The following is a 21,500-nucleotide window of genomic DNA, read 5'->3' on the forward strand; positions in this document are numbered from 1 at the left end:
TTAAAAGCTCAGACAGACAGTCGCTTCTGTAAAAAACCGGACCTGTCTAATCATCAGGTTAGGTAAGTGAACCCTGTTAAAAGGCAGTTGAGATGTATTGTATTGGAAGTCACATTTCCCTGATTTTAACGCGGTAAGAACTCATTTACTTTTACTAAACGTCAAACACGAAATTAATATGGCATTTGTTTGAAAAAGCAGCCTGTGACGTCATAGAAAAACGTGTCAAAACGTCACAAAAAATAAAACGTTTTTGTCACCTTTAGATCAGTCTCTAGTTAGTAATCAGAATTTCATAATTTATCTTTGACCTAGAAAACTACCGAATTATGATAGTATAGGTAATATGTCGATAGCCAAACTATCGACAGTTCGGCAACATATAGTAGCAATGGTATTAGAGAGCTACGAAATAAAACGCACATCGTTAGTAATTACATTTATTACCTGTCAAAAGACATTAGCTTATACTTATTTCATGTACTTAGTAAATACAATTAGCTAGATTTATATCATACTGTTGTCACTGTAGTCTCTGGGACGCGCACACACACACACGGACATAGATTTGGAGTTACACGTTACATCTGCCGGAGCCGCTTGTTCGGTCGCTGGCCGTCGTTCATGAACCCGCCCTGTAAAATAACAATAAATATTACAACTTGATACTAAATATTAACGGTCATTTGATTCTATACAACAGCCTCCGTGGTCTAGTGGTTTGAGCGTTAGGCTCACGTGGAGGTCCGGGTTCGATTCCCGATGGGGACATTGTCAAAATCACTATGTGAGACTGTCCTTTGTTTGGTAAGGACTTTTCAGGATTGCATCACCTGATTGTCCGAAAAAGTAAGATGATTCCGTGCTTCGGGTGGCACGTCAAGCCGTTGGTCCCGGCTATTAGCCGTAAAAACTCCACCATCAACCTGCAGTGGAGCAGCGTGGTGGAGTATGCTCCATAACCCCTCCGGGTGACTGAGGGAAGGCCTGTGCCCAGCAGTGGGACGTATATAGGCTGTTTGTGTTATGTATGTTGATTGTATAACGGACACCTTTGAACCAGGTATGAGGATGGGGCTGTACTTTAGATTGACGTGCATTGTTTGTGCAATCATTTAAAATGTTATAATTAACTGTAATTATAAGTGACTAATTGTACCAATACACACCATCTAATTTGATTTAAAGTTATATTCGTCATTTTGTTATCCGCCAAAAAGGAAAGGGACAGGTAATCGACAGACATACAATTTATAGAATACACGTCAATTTTACTTATGTGTAAGTGTGTAAGTAGTTTTGGACATCTTAGGGTGGTATTAATAAACTAATCTCAGCTGAGACTGCCCTCAAGATCATGCTCAAGTCCCTGTTTTTGTATAAGAACTGTAACATTGACATGATCTTGAGGGCAGTATCGAAGCTGAGATTAGTTTATTTTTCTACTCCTCTACTTTAATCTGGCATTTAAATAACCAAAAAGTCTAATATAAGTACATACATAATTAAACTCTTTGAAAAAGTGTACGCTCTATGGCCTATAAAAGCATTGTTTACAAAGTGTAACTGTACTATAATGTCGCCAAAAAAGCATTGTTGTTGTTTTTTTTTTTTTTTTTGACCTGGAAACTGGCACCTTTACTTTGTTTGGTGCCATAGATATACTATAAAAAAAAAGTATACATTTGCTGCCATTTTCCCGCGCGTTGGAAAATAAATTGGAAAATTTTTGTGTTTCGTTTCAAAACACTAAAAAGTATAAAATAAAAAGGAAAAATGGATGAAGAACTATTGAATTCTACACCAGAAGAAATTTCAACGTTAGCTCAAGAAATTACAGAAAATTTGCTACCAACAAAATCTAGCAGCCTGTACAATAAGGCCTATAATAATTTCATGGCATACCATTCAAAATTTACATCTTCATTTTTATAAATAAAATTTTTCTTTGTATAATTTTTGTTTCATTTAAAATTACATCGTCGTAGAAAAAGTATTGTATGCAACGTTGTATAACTAGGTCAAAAAATGCTCGTGGCGTCTCTTATTGCGATGTTCGCCAAGGCTCACATCGCAACTCACGCCACTCGCATTTTTTGACCCTTCTTATACAACTGTTGCATAAAATACTATAATATCACTCTTAGACTGGCTCGTATTTCTAAGTTAGCATTATTATAATTTGTCTTTGACCCAGTCAAATACCCTATTCTAAGTTCAGGAGTGGGGGACACGTCTGTCCGACTGACCACGTACCACTTGGGAACCACTGTACTTAACAATATAACGAATTAGGATTATGAAAGTTATAGGTTATTGAGGTTAGGATAGACATGCAAACAATGCATTAAAATCTACAGTGACTATTATACAAACAGGAATATATCTAAACACACAACATGCACTGTAGACATAATTTTATAAAATTACCAGAATACTATTCTAGACTGCGCCGTTACAGGCATAACCAGTAACTTTATAAATCAACGTCACGTAATATTAATGACGGGAACAGTTCATTAACTCATTAACCATCTGGATGATCGTATTCTGACACGATCGTATATTGACATTACCAGGATTTTTGAGGTATTGAAATACTCCCACGACCTTCGAACATGAATATGGTAGATGCACTATTGCCTGTTAAAAATGGGAAAGCGATGCGCCTCGTTTCGTTGTTATTCGCGCGCCGTGTTTCCATTGTTATCTCAGTTTAAGGTTTAAATTACATTAAACCGTACGACAATTTAGGACTTTTTCGAAATACTTGAAATGGTCATCTGAATTAACGCTGGAACGATAGTTTGTTTGATATTTGTATGGAACTGTGCATCTACCAGTATACAGGGTGTTAGTGACATCGTAGCGAAAACTTTGAGAGATGATTCAGCTCATTATTCTGAGTTAAGGTGATTCGTTTTCCATACAAAAGTTGATGCAGTGCTACAGGAAAACGGATAGAGGAATATTGTTATAAAACCGATAAATAGTAATATTTTGGTGTATTATTTTCGCAAACTAACAAAAATTTAGGGTCCGAATACGAGAAGTACCATATTTCAGACCCTCAATTTTGATCAATTCTACATTTGTAGTGGTGCAGATTACAGTGTATTTGCTGAGCGTGTAGTGGTGTCAATGTTAGTGTGTGTGCGTGATAGTTTTTTTTTTCTCTAAAGGCTTTGACTACTAACTTGACAAGTGTAATAGAATGTCAGTGACAATTTAATGATAAAGAGATTTTGTATGAATAAATAAAAAACTAAAAATATTACAATCTGAGAAAAGGAATATTGGAAAAATATTTTTGTTTTAACGCATATTTTTTAAACATTTTTAAATAATGGGTAAGTACCGTGTTTTAAAAGAGGACATATATTATAATAAAAAATCAATACATAAAATGACATGGCTGTATGGGCATAGTTCCCTTTGCCTTACCCTTCGGGGAAAACCAGATCAAAAAAAAAGTTGTTGCATTTGCCGGCCTAAATAGTAGTCATTTATAATTAATTGTTTTTCCATCCAACATACAGATTTATTTATATTCTCTTTGCCGCGGACTTTTTGGTGGGACCGGGAACGGGAAGGTTGCTTTCTTCATTGAATAATCTAAATAATCAATACGAAGTGGTGTTTTGTGGTTAATGATCACATTAAGTTAGTCGGAAAACATTCCCGATAGTATTATTAAATCGGAATATTCAATAAACAAAGTGTACCTATCTATTTTCGCTTTGCGCCAACAAGCCGCTTACTTCGTTTGGGGTTTGGAGTAAGAGTCTGTGTGGGGGCTTAGGTTTCATCATTTCATTAATCATCATCAAGAAAAAAAACACAAGACATGGCTGTATGGGCATAGTTCCCTTTGCCTTGCCCTTTGGGAAAAAAAATATGATAAATTTTGAAATTCTTATGTATAATAAACAAACATCACAGACATCATGACAGATCTAAAACTAACGAAAATCTTTTTTCTTTTTTCTATTTGACTTATTTATAAATTTTAATCAAGAAAACGTGATAATAAGTTCGACAGCAACCAGTTCAGGTCCCCGAAACAGCCCATTTCAGGCCGCGTATATATGGAAATACTACTTCAACACGTCCCAGCCTCGTCATTTTTTAACTTCTTCTTTTTTCTTCTTCCTAAGCCTTGTCCCGCTTATACAGGGTCGGCTCTCCTTATCCTATTTCTATAGGTTGGTCGGTTTTGGGCCAGTTTGGTGTCCAGGTCTAATTGTTTCAGGTCCTTTTGGACCGTCGTTAACCATGTGGCGGGGGGTCTTCCACGCCCTCTTTTTGACGTCGGGATATTTAGGGCTGTTCTGACTATATGGTCTTCTGGGCGTCTCATGACGTGGCCGTACCAGCGCATTCGTTTTTCTTGAAGTTTATCGACTATTGGGGCAATCTTGTAACTACCTCGGATGTACTCATTTCGAATTTTGTCGAGTAAGGTGACTCCCGCTGACCAGCGTAACATGCGCATTTCGGTTGTGTGCAGTTTGTTTAGATGTTGTTTATTGGTGGCCCAACATTCTGCACCGTGAAGTATAGCAGGTCTTATTGCTGTTTTTTTGTTTTTTAACGTCCTCGTTAAAAAAAACGCCCTAACCTGAACTAATTAACCTAACAATAAACACCACGCGTAAATATAAGTCCAGAAATGCGCTGCAAGTCGTCTGGACTGGGCGCGAAAACAACATAAAATTCGATTAGCTGCTAAGTGTCCCGCATGCTATCACCAGCTGTCACTGACATACGTATGAAGTCCTGCGGATTTTATTGGAACTAAATGACAAGTCATAATAATTATATGCGGATACTGCGACATCAGCGCCGTGCTTGCGGGACGTCCTGAAGCGCTATTACATCTTTCAAACGCGATGCGTTAAAGTTTGAACCGACGCAATTTAGGAAAAATGTACCTTATTATTACTGTACTGTGATCGTTATTTGTAAAATCATACAATACATATACACAATTCTTTATACACAATATAATTATTATGACATATTGTGGACTTTCCGGTAGACCTACAAAAATGGAACAATTCAACCATACGTTGTTTTGTTATATCTCAATGGGCTCAGGCAGCGTTTTCGCCGAAAGCTCCAAGTCGGCTATATTTGTAACGATAATTATGTTTGATATTCATCATCATTTTTGAACCATTTTATACAAACAAAAAATACTTGTATAAATTATATACCCTAAAGCACGCCCATGAATCACTCTACTCATTGGTGAAAACCGTATGAAAATCCGTTCAGTAGTTTTTTAGTTAGCCGCATGTTCACTGATGCGATTAATGCCTGTTAGAATTTTACAAAATAAAAAATACGGAAATTACGGAAGGTACTTTAGTGCAAAGTACATTATTGTAAATTATAATATTACTGGTAAAAGTGATACTTTTTGAAAATTCCGTAACAAATAAACGGGTTCGCCAAATTCAATTGTAAAAAAAAATACAAAAAGTAAAAACAATTAAAACATGCACTTGGGTTTAAACCGTGAAACTTAAGAATGGCGGCGACTGCTTTACCAAATGCGCCATTTAGAAGTTAGAAGTAGACTTCAAATTATGCATCTCTTTTAATAGCTAACCTAGTTCGCATGTGTGTGTGACAGCTTCGTGTTTGTACACAAATTGAAATGACACCAACTTTTGATGCAATGTTTTAATATGATATCTGCAGTAAATACTTCAAAATTGTAGCTTAACTTAAAGATAATGTATGTAAGATTTCGCCACCTAACGTTTCACTGGGTCAGAACTCAACACTAAACGAATAAATGGAAAAAAATACGAAAAATGCAGAAGTAGCGCCATCTGCTGACGCAGCGTTACCTAGCTGACTGACACGCATCACCTTAATATCAAGTGGAATTTTCCATCGCAAAAGTGTAATATTGAAAATAATTTGAAATAATTAAAAAAAAAACATAAATTTTTCGACGGAAAATTCCACTTGATATTAACTCAGAATCATGGTCTGAATCATCCCTCTCAGTATTCGTTACGATGTCACTAACACCCTGCATATGATCGAAGCCCACGACAATGAATAAATGCCCCTGTAAAATCAGAGTTAAAGCTCAAAGTTACCTGCGTGGCCTCTCGCAACTACATGTACGTTCAACTAGAAGTAGCTCTGAAAAGAATGCACAGAACGTTAGGCAAAGATGACTGCAGACCTAGCGTGTGTTTGTCTCAACCAACTGTTCCAGTACTGCATTTCTTTGCACATCTTTCTATGCACTCGTTTCGGTTACATTCAACAATGGAATAAAGCATGCGTGAATAAAAAACAAAAAAGGATCATCGAAATTATTGCAAAAAAATACAGTTTTAAAATTCCTCGGAAAAGTGTTGTACAATATTAGGTCAGCGGCTGTTCGATCGTATTTAGACGCGTTTGCGTACGAGTTTGGCTCGTGTGCACACGTACGAACAATACCAACCTTCAAATTACTATGCGCGCGCACAGTGGGTGCGAGTTGGTCGTCATAGATCGTCGCACAAGTCGTATTCGTACGAAAACGCGTCCAAAAAGCGACCGACTTTATCGGTTGGCGCGCGTACGCTCGAGTTAAAAGAGCTGTTGACCTAATATATTAATTTGTGTTTTAAAATGAAATTCTTTTCCGGGGAGTTGTATAGGTAAAATGTATATGTGTTAAAATAAAATAGGCCGAAATAATGTGGTGTACTTAACTTAGCTATTTTACATATTATGCACCACTTCAACACCATTGTGTTAATTGGTTGCGTGTGACGTCGTTTTAAAGGAAACCATAAACCAGTCATAATATTTTAAGTATTGTTATGTTAGAAATTAAACAAAATCCTCGAATTTATCAGCAGAGGTAACGAGGTGATATTTCAACCAATAGAATTGGCTAGTTTCCAACTAGACAAATCAGTTTCTTTTTATTTAAAATCAAAATACAAAATTACTTTGGAATTTGTATGAAAAAGCAACTTGTGACGTCATAGAAAAACGTGACAAAACGTCGCACATATTATTACATTTTTCTTTATTCAAATTCATAAGTTAAATAGAAAAAAGAAAACGTTTTTTGTCACCTTTAGATTTGTCTTTATTTAATCAGAATTTCATATTTTATTTTATCCTCTAGCCAATGTTATGAGAGCTAGACTGCTAGTCTGTGATGTTGTTCATATTTCTACTTATTTTTTTTTTACTCAGAAAACATTACATTTTAATTTGGGAAACCAACAAGTTTCCTATTCCTGATAAAAACAAAAATATCCGGTAAAGAAACTCTTGCAAACTGGCTTTTAATTAAAAATAATAATAGTAATTAATAACACGCGGTTTCCTACGCGCAGGCGTCACCGAATGCGTAGAAACACGCAATTTCTTTCAATTTGCATGCGGACGGGACGACTGTCACAGGTCTATAAATATGCATGCACACGACTATTGTGTAATTGATGATAATAAACATTGCGTGATAATATGACAGATGGAAAGGTAAACGCTCGAATTAATTAGTTGTTTGCATATTACGTTAGGAATAGCAAAAAATACAGTGATTAAATAACAAAGTAAAGGTCTTCGCAAACTTACCGCAATTTATTTCATGAAAATCTACTATAGATAAGTTTCGAGGATCTCTAAATATCTAACTGTAAAAATAATGTGCAGATTTAAAGTGCAAAAAAGTGATATAAATGGTGGTCATGCTTGCTGATTTCTACCACTCCTAAACACTTATACTTAAGGTTCATTTATGGAGACGTGAAAAGTTTAGCGGCGAATACAAAAACGGCGAATATATATGACGATATATAGAAGCGTATACGCAGAAGCTTTATGAGGTGCGCGACGCGTCGTTCAACGCCCCTTGTCTCCATATACGAGGTCTAAGGGTCTATTTCCTGTCATGAAGCTTGAGTTTCGTAAGTATCCGTTATCCCGCCGGTTTTGGTAAAAGTGATACTTGCATAAAAATCAAAACATGAGCGGCAATAGAGCGGGATTAACACCACATGACAGGAAACAAATCCTCAGTGTGAGTTTCCACCAAAGCAGAGAGGAAACGTGCGGAATCGACTCTTCCCCTATTTAATAACATGATTAGAGTGACATATCTCTCTTCTCGTTCGTACGAAGCTTATTTTTAGTGCGAAAGAAAGAGATGTCTCTGGTGATGTCCTGTTATCTCCTCTTCGCTTTGGAGGAAAAAGAGCATAAATGGTGGAAGTGTAGTGCAGTGTGGTGTGTACTGACCGGGCGGCCCATGAATCCCTGCGGCGGCATGTAGGCGGGCGCAGGCGCGAACCCGCCGCGCGGGAACGAGCCGCCGCGGCCACCAAATCCACCGCGACCTCCGCGCGCGCCTGCACGGAATACACAACTTCAAATCAATCTATATAATCAAAATCTAATCTATGGGGTGTCCGTGTAACTCAGTTTATATCTTGTTGAATTGGCTAAAATTTCAATTTACAGAAGTTGTCAATACTCTATATAACAATATAGAAGACGATACTACTAGGTACTGAGTACGACTGCACTGCTACTGGATTAGGTCTCTTGATTCGATATATCTCGATATAATTAAAACTAGTAAATGCCATCGTATTCTATGGTAGGTGTTTCCAGAAGTGCCAGTGTCCGCCTTTGCCCTTGTATTTGACACAGAATTGTCATGTGAGTGAGCAGCATTTTCTCCAGATCTTGTGGTGGAGATTATCAAATATGTATAAGGCTGAAAAAACTTATGCTCTTACTGTATTTACGCAATTACAAAAACAAGATCAGTATTACACTTCCTAGAAAGGCTTCACGGAATTATAAATGTTTATGAATTCACAATTTTTCGTCAGCTAAACAAGTGGTAAATTCCATAACATAGTATGTATTCATAAAGAGAAAATTAAATCCATCTATAAAATATGAATCTATCTCTGGGAAGTCCCGTCCGAGTAAGATTCTTGCAGGAGGCAGGCACTTGCCCAGCAGTGGGACACAAATTAGACTGCAGAGAAAATTAAACATAGTATGTATACTAGAGAAAGAAAAAACCCAAAACACTCACCGCGGAAGTTGCCGCGCGCGTTGAACGCGCCGGCGCCGCGCGGGCGGAAGTTGTTGTTCCGGTTGGCGGGGCTGTTGTTGGCGTTGTTGCTGTTGTTCGCGTTGTTCCGGTTCTGGTTCTGAGGGTGCTGCCGCTTGTTCTGGTGGACGGGGGACATGTTAGACCATGTTGCAGAATGTGCAACGGTTTGTAACATTAAAAACACGAAATCCTCCTGTGGTTCACTGAGTTATTAATTTAAATGCAGTTTTCACTACACAGTTGGCTCAAGCATTATAGACGGCTATGCGGCTCACCACCTATCAAGTTGTTCCAATAGAAAGCTCGGTGAGGCGTGGGTACTTAGTTCATCTTGCGATGTATGTACCTCTGACCCGACTACCCCAATTGGGATATAGTCGTGGGCTTATGTTACCTTGTTAGCGTTGGCGTTGTGGGCCTTCTGGTCATCGTCGTCGCGGTACTTGGACACGGTGACGAGAAACCCGTTGATGCGCAGCTCGCGGTCCAATTTCAGAGCCTTCTCCACTGCTTCCTTCTCGTGGAATGTCACGCGCACTGTTTTGGTAGAATACATGGTGATAAGTTTGTGATTATTAGCTCATTGGCATGGTTGTTTATACGTGTTGTAAGATAGCGCCATCTACCGGAGCAACGTTGAACAAACAGCAAATTGCAATAATCGTGTTGTTCACTAGATGGCGCTGCTGTTAGCCGCCATCTTAAAACGAAACCAAGAATGGTTCTTTTTGAACGCGTTGGTTCAGTATGCATCATTATCTTATAATAAACGCTTTTTAAGTATTTGTAGGAGTATTATTTAACCATACGTATATCTGTCCTGCTATCTTGATCTGTCTCTTTCCCTCTAGACTCTAGAGTCTGCCTTAATAGCGGAAGGGGACAAGAAAATTTACTAATACGACAGCTAAAAGTAAGTGCGCAATACAAACAAATGTCAAATAGCACTATTGCGTTTTTAGATGAATTGCTGCTGTGTTTTTACCCCCCTTGTTCTACGCACTTGTCATGCTATAACACAAAAGGTTACAGTTATAACTGAATAATAAAGTCAGTAAGTGTTGCGGAATAGTTTGATAAAGTTATCGTCATCGTCTAGTATATTTATGTCGACATGTGTGTGACTGAATTCGACATTATGAACTTGAATTCATGTTTGGATCATAGATAATCGATATCGCTTGGTTTCCAGAATTTGTACCCGGTTGACGGCAATAGGTTCCCTCCTTTTACACGAGATTTAACATAGCTTGAGAGGAGTGGGTGTATAGAATATTATACACTTCTGCCTACCCCCTCGAAGATACAGACGTGATGGAATAATGCTATTTGGAATATTTACGGAAATATCTTTTTAAGTTTAGCGTCATGAAGAGCATGTTGCCTGATTTAAGTGTTAATAGAAGTAAAACTAAATCTTACAAACAACAGACATTAATTAACTACTATGTAAAAAAACCTATTCTATTTATCAAATACCGAGATGATAAGGTCAAATGAGTCATTTCTATGTTCTGTTCAGTGTGAGTCAGGGTTCATTTACCGATAGGTACCTTCTGCTATTTGTTACTTCAGGCCTTCTGAGATTTTAAAATATCTGTTAGAAACATTAAAATATTAACTGACAATAGATTCTTACTAAAATAAGTGGTAACACATACGTTTCTTTTTATATGGCAATACTGCCCTACCGGAACGTGACGAGGCGCGCGTATTTGTAATATTTCTAAACTTACTAAAATCCCAATAAAACAAACAGTGATTTTCAACATAGAGGAGTATTTTTTGACCAACGCCACCACCTCCACGCCACGACAAGAGACACCTCCACTTACACTGCGGCATGGGCCGTACAATATCAATTATTTATTGTTAGGCACAAAATACCTGAAGCAGTTGCAAGTTTGTCTTCTGATAACTTCCGACGCTACCTACTGTTTGCGTCGTCACTAGATGTCACTGTTAACGAGACATGCGCACTAGCACTTATCAAATTGAGCGCGCATGTGGAGGCTTTATTGATTAGACTATACATGTGAAGCAATTTGTACTTTATATATTAAAATATTACATAATAATGTGTGGTAGGCATGAATCCTTAGGATTTTAAAATGTGGAGTGTCTGGCAGGTTATCTTCCGATGCTTTACCAGCGATTCTGTTCAAGCTGCTCTATAACTTCCGCCTTTGACGAATGAGGGTTTTTACGCTCTATCAAAAATTCAAACCAATTTCTGCATCTAACAGTTTTTGATGACTTATTATAAAAAAGTTCGCGCCACTAATTGACGCCAGTTTGGCGAGAGGCCTCCCATCTTAACAAAACACGCTGACAAATCGTGACGTCATTTCAGAAAACGCCCATTGAACACCGAGCAAGAAACTCGGTGCAATACCAGAGTTTACATGTAGAACAATGACAATTGTCAACTTGACAAGGAATTTAAAAGCACGAACACAGGTGGGAAACATTGACATACAGGTGACGAAACACTGCTAAGTAAAAAAAACACCTGAATAAAAAAATGACGAAAAAAGTACTTACAGATCTTGTACTTGGTCTTGCTGAACTCATGTATGTGGGCGACCTCGCCGCACTGCGTGAAGAGCAGGCGCACGTACTCGGTGCTGGCCTCGTAGGGCACGCCCACCAGCACGGCGGTCTCAGCGCGCGATTCCACGGCCACCGAGATGGCGCTGCCATCCAGCACCGTGCCTTCCTCCGTCAGCGCCTGCGGGTGCGCGAGGTTAGCGATCGCCACAGCGGCGAGCGAGACATGGCAACACTGGCGCTTCGGTGTTTAAATTTAATTTAAAAAACGAACAGACTTATAAGGCTACTAAGCCAGAGCCGCAAAACGTTTTACAAAAAAAAGTTTGAGTTTTCAATGTTTTTCTTTCTTTGAATTCTTTTAGACTGTTTCTTGGCTGAGTCTTTCGTTTACTTTTATATTTGATGTGAATATCGCCTTTTTTGGGAACTGTTTCCTTGTTCTGTTTTTTTAAATTTTAACTTATTTTAGTAGACAGATTTAAGTAGGATTTTTTTTATAAAAGTAATCCCAATATATATTTTTGGTAAAAAAAGTTTAGGTATAAAAATATTTCCCTCAAGGCTTTCTGATAATATTTTTTATTATTTCATTTTGTTGAGAGGCACGTAAGCCCTTTATTCAGATGCAAAAAGCACTCAAAGTAATTTATTTTCCTTTTCCCTGTCACATATTCAAATAATCCAATTTTAACACACACACCAAGTACCATATTGCCATGTCAATGATTGTTTAGTCGCCGCGAATCTTGTTTCCTCAAAGAAATCATATTTATACATAAAACTTTACAATAAATATAGCCATGTGATTATTTACTTTATATTATTCAAACTTTTATTGCAATTTATTTGATTAATGTTTCCTTTTTGAATCTTTAATTATAATTTTAAAGAATTTTATTTTAAATCTTTAATGGCCTTTATGACTTTTATATTATAATTTTGATATTCATTGTGAACTTACCTTGATTCATTTGTAATCAAGAGGCATCAGGGATAATTTGAAAGAAACATTAGCTTACATCTAAGTGCTTGTACACAGACAGTATAAGGTAACAATGGCTTACGACCATTGTACCTACACAGGAGCTATGTCATTCAATGCATGGCCAACTAAACACGGTGATAAGGTTCAGATTCATGTAAAAGTAGTGGCAAATAGTAAACATATTTACAACAATAAAGTGTTTACATTATTACACTTTTTGTCATTTAACTTTAAGTGATTACCAGTTACCACTGCTTCAGTGTAAGAGTACCAGATGGACCCGTTGAGACATCAGCTGATCTACTACATAACAATAGCAACACTAGAAAATTTTGGCATTTGTATACTATAAAAACAGCAAATCACAAATAGGGCCCTAACTCAGTAGAAGACCAGCCTTTTCAAACATTCAAATAGTCACTCATTCTGCATGACTTCAGGATGAAGAGTTACAGGCAATTTGGAAAAGAATTCATAGCCTTAAATATAACGCCTTTTCAGCACACTGAACAAGGCTTATTAATTCTAAGCTACTAATGATTTCTCAATATAGAAATAATAAGTTATAAAACTTTTGATTACCTTTTCCAGAGACTCTTTGTTTTTGAATTCGACTATAGCCGATAAGGTCGGAGTTGTGGTCAGTTCAGTAACAATGATTGGACCACGTCTAAAAAGAAAGAAAAATGTCTTTCGTTAATACTCCGCTCCGGCAGGCGACATTCCGAGTGGCGTTGCACCTCGGAACATATAACATATAATTATATTGTTTTAAATTACATATGAAAATTAAACTTTTACATAGGTATTTCATGTCAGACTTAGAAATTAAATCATCAGCTACAAAAATCATGATAATTCAGGGACTGATATTTGAATGTTAGCAAACAGTACATGTTTCAAACAAACTGCTATGGAAGGGACTGAACATGACTTACTTTACATTGTTGACTTCTCCATGTTTCGAGAACAACTCCTTGAGTTTGTCTTGGTAGTCAAAGAGGTAGCTCGAAGGGAGGTTCTCCACCAGCAGTTTACCAGATTCCACCTTCTCTTCCTTCTTCTCTTCCTCCTTAGCGTCGCCGGCCTCGCCCTCCTGTCCCTCCGCGCCGTCAGCCCCCGCGCCCTCGTCTCCCTGCTCGGTGGGCTCTGCCTGCCCGTTGTTCTCCTCAGGGGCTTCAGCAGTCTCTGTGACTTCAGTGTCCACTACCTGCTCCTCCGCAGCAGGAGTGGCGGCCTTCGCCTTCGCCGCTTGAGCCTTAGCACCACGACCACGCTTCTGAGCCACCATCTTGATTATTGCACTGAAAATCGAAGGCACACTAACTCAAACATCCAAGCCTCGGCCACGTTCCATTTCGTTTCCCGCTACCGCAGCACGCAGACTTTACGAGCAAAGTTAAGTGGTACTTTCTTGGCGCCTATTCCTAGCCCTCAAGGACATATCAAAAGTGACGCTTCGGCGCGAAACGCGTAATACGTAACGTTAAATACTCTCAAACAACGAATATAATCTTGAAAATGTCTAAATTTAGCATGATGACTTATCATCATAACGGTACTTATCGAAACACAAGCCTAAGAACGCGCCATCGACCATGGCGTTTTACAAGTGGAAAAATTCATGAAGCCCTACGCCGGAGCGTCGAGAAACGCAATATCTTTTCACTCTTTGTACACAATAAACGAAACAATCTGATGGGATGTTTTACTTACCGATAAGTTATTTGCTGCGAAAATCAATCGATGCACGTTAGAACGCGAAAAGACGCCAATTTATAAGCAATAATAACACGAAACCGGCATCACGCAAGCGCATCCGCCATTAAAAAGTGAGGTTATCGATGTTGCCAGGAAAAAATAATTTAAGCAAGCGTTGAATCGATCGTTTGAAATAGCATTTCCGTGTATTCGAACACAGAGCACGCTCAACTGACATTTCTGACATAAGAAGATAACCTCAAAACAAAAGGCTGAAGAAACATGCATTTTGTTTTGAATTTTATGAGATTTGAGTAAGATTTTTGTTAAAACAATGAAATCCAAGTCATTTGACTTGAAAAAAAGTCCAGCAGAGAAGGGTAAACCTAACAAGACTTTTGATTTTGTGAATTTATATAAGAGTACCGCAGAAACTAATGTTATACTGTTAGGAAAGCCGAAAACAGTCGAAAATCTGGACAGGGAGAACAGTATCAATTCACAGACAGAGACTGACGCTGGCAAACGAGAACGGTCGCCGAACAAAAAGAAAAAGAAGGGCAGGATTGACTCTCTGAATATCACGCACGTTAATATAGATGGGCATAATTTGAATACCTCTGGCAGAACTTCGCCTGCGACTGACTCGAGGGCCACGTCCACACCTTATGCTAACCGCAAAACTAACAGCACAACACCTAAAGTCAAGTCAATTATGAAAAACTCTGTAATTAACTCTGAAGATGGCATGGATGGCTCACATGTGGAAACTCCAGTTAGCAAACCTAAAAAGAGAAATAAATCTGTAAGTTTCATGTTGGAAGACTCTGAAGAGACTGCCACCAAAAAGACGAAATCTGATGACTCTCTTAAAGTTGAAAAGAAAAATAAGATTGCCAAAGTTAAACCTGGTACAGACATTGAAAAGAAAAAACTTAAAAAGATGAAAAAGCACCTGCAGGCTGAAAAAGAGAACAAAACTAATGTAAATATGGAAACTGACCAAAACACAGAAGTCCCAGAGAAAAAGTCTAAAGCAAAGTTTGATAGATCAAGAAGCTTCACTGATGGGACTGGAGATTCTGCCTCCGATGGACAACCTGTTGCTGCAGAAAAAAAGAAAAAGTTAAAGAAAATTAAAAAGCGGAAAAAGGCTGAGGACAGCTCAGAACCTACAGAGAATGACAGTAACAACAATGAGGATGTATCATCACCAGATAAACCTAGGCAATTAAAAACGAAGAACAGAGTAAAACCTGCACAAACTGAGGAGAGTGTTGAGGGAGAGCCTGCTACTAAATTAAAAAAGGAAGTGAAACCTGAAGTTATCGCCGAGGACCTGGAGAACCTTAGCATTGGCGATAATGCTCACACTCTGACCAACTTATTAGATGAAATGACTGTAGTAGACAAGAACAAGAAGAAGAAGAACAAACTCCGCCGTAAGAAGGATAAGAAACCGGCCAGCGTTTCCAGCAGTGAAACAGCTGATTTGGAGAAAATTGAAGAGGGGAAAGAGAAGGTGAAATGGAAGAAGCGTAAGTGGAACAAGGACAAGAAAGGAGATGTTGATGACGGTGCACTGGCTACATCGGTGATTATAGACAATTTGCCATTGAAGATCATGTGTAGCTATAAGAACCTTTTGGCAGATCACTTTGGCAAGTTAGGATTGATCAAAAAAATTGGGTATGTCCATTTTACATTAATTTTTGTGTAAAGTACTGAGACTAGAATATTAATGATGTCAATCAATTTTCAGGATTGCAGAAGTATATCCTACAGAAGAACCCAAACCTGTGTTCACCACAACAATAATGTTCTACAGTGATGGAGCAGCGGCCAAGGTAGAGTATAAGCAACCAACCATTTTGAAACCATATTTACATTCTTGTATAGTATACATTTAGTTTCTTTTTCCTAAAACAAATACAACTACCCTCTATTTTTGCAGGTAGATTTTGTTTACATTTCAAGAAGGTTCAACTCGAATATAACTTTATTTGATTCTACTGTCATTTTAGACTTACTATAAAACCTTTCCCCCTGTTTCCAGGCTTTAGAAGAAGACAACACTACATTCGAAGGCAGCCGCATCCGCGTGAAGCGCCCGCTGCCGCCTACGCAGACAACCCTCGTGGTGCGCTCCTATGGCGAACTCAATGAGCAAAGCCTCAGCTCCGTGTTTACAGGCGCGGGCCGCATCCGGAACATTCGACACCTTGCTAAGGGCAAGAAGTCTATGGGTGAGATAGAGAATATTCCCCTATGAAAAAGGAATAAAATAAGATTCTAATTGGATAGAAAGGCATTCAGGAAGTGAAGGATTGGAATCTAAAGAGTCCCAGAGTTTTGCTAAGAATTTACTATGAGGCGAGATTTTAGTAGACGAGGGTAGAGAATTAATTTGGCGGTAGATTTAAATTTGTTTTTCATGGTTAGTATTTTCATATAACAACTTCTTGTCCACAGCTACAGCATTCATCGAGTTCGACGGACCGGAAGCAGTCGAACGCGCCTTAAAATTGGCGGTAGATGCGAAAATTGGCGGGAAGAAGATTCATGTTTCAAAATTCGAATTGCGCGGCCCCAAAAAGGAGAAAAAGTCTACGGGCAATCCTGAGAGCGAGAACGAGGGTGACAGCGAAAATTCCAATGACTAAACAATTGCATTATTTAGATTAGAATAATATATTTGAAATGCTGTAATAATTCCCGTGGTGTCTAAAGTAATGTTTAACATTCATTTAAGTTGAGAATGGTGCCTATTCGGGCGCATACAAACTTAACCTAATTTTAGTTTGACAGCTCTTAAACTAGTACCATCCTTCACTTACAATACGTGCAAGAAAGTTGTCTTCTCAAATCAAGCTAATTAAATTGGTGGTTGCCCAAATCGACAACATTATCAGGTTCAAAACAGTCTTGTAACATCTGAGACAGTCTAAAATATCTCAGCTAACGCCCCAGGCATTATTACCATTTTAACCTAGCTATAACATTTTGATACGATATTTGACATGATACGATTTTCCAACTACAAATGAAATTGTATGACATTGATCTATTTTGATATTAGTGGCTCGTATATTTGTAACGTTCGTCCCCAACTCATGTGCCAAAATATATAAATGTCTCATTTTTTGCAAATGACAAGTGAAATGGTTCACGTAGCACATAAACTTGTATACTTGTTATATACTTTTGCACGCGAATCGGAAACGAATAATTCAAAAATACGGCTCCGTTTCGTCGGCCTCGATAGCGGGTAGTGGGGCGGGAGCGGTGCCGTGTAGGAAAAAATATTTGAAAAACCAACGAACTTTCCAAGCGAAGTTCGGTTTTCATTCGACGCGATTTATTTGGTATCCCATCGTTCTCATCCCGCTATACGCTATACTCAAGTCGCGGCCTAACAGTGATATTATGAATGTGCCAAGGCGTGTTCTACGTTTTATTTAGCTTTTTTATAAGTTTCAAGCTAGTTTTTAACTCGGGGAGAGCTTGTAAAGACTCCTCAATTATGAAATTGCGTAAGATGTTGATATGATAACGTTATGGTTTTTTGATTGTCTTTCTACGACTATAGCATTCAATACGCCGTGTGATAGGTATTTCATAATTATGTGATAGGAGAGGAAGGTTGATGCACTAAACCAGTTTAGAATAGTACAATAAAGTTCTGTTTTGTGTAATTTTGTATGAATAAACAGAATTGTTGATTTTATTCTACTTTTTTTTTGTTAGGATGTTTAGTCTATTGATCGACATCCCAAAAAAGCGGCACACACTGCATCTGTGTAAGAAATAAAAAATACGTAGAAAAAAAGAAATGTTTCCGCCCGGGATCGAACCGGGGGCCTTCTGCGTGTTAGGCAGATGTGATAACCGCTACACCACGGAAACTTACTTATGGGTCGCGAATTTCCTAATCCCTTCCTGGTATGGTCATATACGGTACAGAGCATACTCGATTACCACGCTGCTTCAGTGCGAGTTGGTGGATAAGACAGATACGTGGTGTGCATAAAAATTAAACAAAAACTAAATTGAAACAATAATTTATTGTGTTCTTAAGTCAATAGTACGCATTAAAATTATACTGTATACACAAGATACCGCCTACTGTAATTACAATAACTTATTTACAATAATCACGAATAAATTACAGCGCTATATTTGTCAATGCAGTATCCAAATTCAACATATATTTTTGCAGTTTCTCGGTTCTTATCAACATTTCGCGAATACTTTTTTGACGAAACCAATTGTTTTTTCTACGATATCGGACTGACAGCGATATTGTTACACACTTGTAACTGTTTCTTGTACTGCAGTGACAAGTACCGCCCACCACAGTCGCGAGACTGCGCCACTTTACACAAATAATACTTTTAATTCATACAATACATATAATATACGTAACTCGTATCCTGATATACAAAAATATTTATTTAGTCAGAAAAATAATTCATCTGTTTGGTGCATCCGTTATAGCTTCGTTATATCGCGAATTAATTTATTTAGTTTTGAAATTGACTGTTTGTCGGATACGCGATTGTTTTGTTACATCAGGGCAGTTTCCAACCGGTCAAATCAGTTACTTTACTGAACTTCAAAACACGAAATTATTATGGAAAAGCAACCTGAGACCCGTTTTTCTATGACAATAGAAAAACGGGCTTATTATTACATTTTTCTTTATTAAAATTCATAAATAAGTTAAATAGAAAAAATAAACGTTTGTCTTAAAAAATAAACCTTTAGATCTTGTCTTTATTTAGTAAGCAGAATTTCATAATTTATCTTTGACCTAGGAAACTACCCAATTTATTGTTAACATAATACCACATACTGCGTTTAACGGATTTGAAATTAAAACTTCAAAACCTCCTATTTCCTGACTGGAATAGATAAGATTAAAAATAAGAGCAAAGGACAATTATGTGTTACGTTCATGAACGCCAACTGGAAATGGTAAGACTATATAGCATCCAGGCTATACTCAAGTGTAATCTTTCGTGGGGTGTGAGGCCAATGACCGACCTCGCCAACCGAGTGTGGTGGAAACTAGACAACCAACAAAAGAGATCCATTATACCCTTCTCCAGAACATGTAGGCAATATATTGATTTCAAATCCTTCTCTTATTAGCGTTTATATAAATTCGAATACAAGCTAACGTTACAAAAGGACACGAATCTTAGTTGAAAATTACTGAACTTTGAGGAAAAATTTTTGGCGGTTTTAAGAGGGGTTATTGTTTCAATTTATTCTGGGTGTACCCAGAGTCGCAGTCATCGGAAATTGCACTCGGGTCGTGGCAGTTACTCGAGTAGGTACACGTACACGACGGCTCGTAACAGCCTACCCGCCACAGCTACGTCAGCGCGCTGCTTCTCTTAAACCAACCGGAATGCCAAACTTTAAATGTTAAACTCACTTTATGTCATCATACTCTCCCTACACTCGCACTTATATTCTAATACAGCTTCGGCCCATACAAGGCTACGTCAAGGAACAAGTTACAAAGAAATTCTGACTGACTTAACTTATTCAGTCAAAAATTTCAGTATTTTGCTCGATTCACATTATTCCGGTAGCCATTCCAGTCTATCGATTGGATCCAGTGCGGGATCATAGATTATTTAGAAGTCACAGAGTACTACGTAACAGATAAACCACTCAGTACAAAATTTCCTATACCTACCACGATAATAACCTACTTGATCTCGTTCGCGACCGCTGCGTGCTAAAATTTGCCTAAACACTCACGCGTATAGTTGATATCGCATGTTACCGCGCGGCTTCGAAACGCAGGGCTTCTACTTCGATAAAATAAACATTCAACAATTTCGCCTATACTTGCCTACCTATTTAACAAATTAAACCATTTAAAGCATTTTACTGTCTGCACGTTTAATTGTATTTTTGTAAAGTTAGCAATAAACCAAAAACATGCCGGGTACCGTCATGTTTTTTATTCTATATTTAAATAATGTAAAATCAACGCGTTCAAAGTTCTCAATCAATATCTGTTCTAATTTCAAACGCGCATAAGTTACCGGGTCGCATAACTTTATTGTGTAAGTCGATACGCATGCGAAACGAATAAAAAAATAAATGCTAATGCGTGTCGCCCGCGCTTGCGACAGCCCTACTGAGTAGCCGCATACGGCCCGATGATCGGTAGGTAATTAACGCACGCTCATACATGAAGTGACGGAGCACTGTCCGGATTCAATCACTGAATTAGAATACTACTGGAATAATGAATCGAGCATTAATCATAAAATCGATTCACATTTAAATTCAGAAAATGTGAATGTTTTTAACGTCTCAAGAAAGTTTGAATCCACATTTTTATATCGCAAAATACGACACAGTTGCTCCTGTAAAGGACCATGGGTATTTGCGCCATAGCGACAGTTTCTAGTTGGGTTGTTTTAGCGTGAGCATATTACAGAGCTGAATGCACCTTCGTTGGATCTTGATTGAACACTCCTATCGAGCTCGCTTCATCGCGAAGTAATTAATGCCTGTTAGAGTCAGCACATCACAGACCAAGAGGCGATAATTTTCTGATATCACTGAAGAAAAAAACTATTACCATTCTCATAAAATGCAATGTTGTTTCGACAATGACAAATTGCGCGCGCCGGCTCGACGCGCCTCGAAGTGATATTTGGTAGAAAAGACAACACTTTATGATAATATCAACAAAGTTAATTATTCAATGTTTTCGTTGCTCTTGGTTTGCTGAGCCTTAAGAATCGGACTCGTCACATTAAGCCGATATTTGATTGATTATCTTAAGACTTTCAGCGCATACCCGCTTTCGAACAAGCCAGTTTCAAGTTTCGCAATTCGATATAAAAACTTGCACCAGTATTGGCTACTTGACAGTTGTAACAATAAAATATTAAATATGTCGAAAATGGTAGTTTATCATTTAACGATAATTATCCAATAGTTTTTAAAAAATAGTTATGATAATTTTTAAATATTTTATTTTTACACGGATGCGATTTTTTATCTGTGTATTATAATACCCGAAACACGGGCCCATGATTGAGCTTCGTGTGACGTCACATTTCACAAAATAAACAAAAACTATTTGTCAGGTGTCAAGTTAATCTGTTTGACAGTTTCTTTGGT

The 21,500-nt window shown here is 37.9% G+C and overlaps 2 protein-coding genes and 1 non-coding gene across 4 annotated transcripts; 1 reads left to right on the plus strand and 2 right to left on the minus strand.

Moving 5' to 3' along the window:
- Positions 1-426: 426 nt before the first annotated feature.
- Positions 427-14,504, minus strand: LOC126382233 (uncharacterized). 2 transcript variants are annotated; one of them, XM_050032035.1, is made up of 9 exons: positions 14,358-14,504; positions 13,580-13,945; positions 13,224-13,311; positions 11,648-11,834; positions 9,498-9,640; positions 9,083-9,221; positions 8,272-8,381; positions 6,120-6,165; positions 427-635 (listed from the first exon to the last, which is right to left on the minus strand). In XM_050032035.1, exons 2-8 carry the CDS (start codon positions 13,930-13,932, stop codon positions 6,154-6,156), a joined length of 1,032 nt encoding a protein of 343 aa, XP_049887992.1. In that variant the 5' UTR covers positions 13,933-13,945; positions 14,358-14,504; the 3' UTR covers positions 427-635; positions 6,120-6,153. The 2 variants fall into 2 exon arrangements, with proteins under 2 accessions (XP_049887992.1, XP_049887991.1); XM_050032034.1 differs by lacking the exon at positions 6,120-6,165.
- A 71-nt stretch (positions 14,505-14,575) lies between these two features.
- On the plus strand, positions 14,576-18,069 carry LOC126382215 (axoneme-associated protein mst101(2)-like). The gene is made up of 4 exons (XM_050031991.1): positions 14,576-16,031; positions 16,105-16,189; positions 16,399-16,588; positions 16,815-18,069. Exons 1-4 carry the CDS (start codon positions 14,677-14,679, stop codon positions 17,003-17,005), a joined length of 1,821 nt encoding a protein of 606 aa, XP_049887948.1. The 5' UTR covers positions 14,576-14,676; the 3' UTR covers positions 17,006-18,069.
- A 106-nt stretch (positions 18,070-18,175) lies between these two features.
- Trnav-aac (transfer RNA valine (anticodon AAC)) lies at positions 18,176-18,248 on the minus strand. The gene has a single exon. It is a non-coding gene; the product is annotated as a tRNA-Val (tRNA).
- Between the last annotated feature and the right edge of the window lie 3,252 nt (positions 18,249-21,500).

Source organism: Pectinophora gossypiella, chromosome 3 (assembly GCF_024362695.1).
Source record: "Pectinophora gossypiella chromosome 3, ilPecGoss1.1, whole genome shotgun sequence".
NCBI lineage: Eukaryota > Metazoa > Arthropoda > Insecta > Lepidoptera > Gelechiidae > Pectinophora > Pectinophora gossypiella.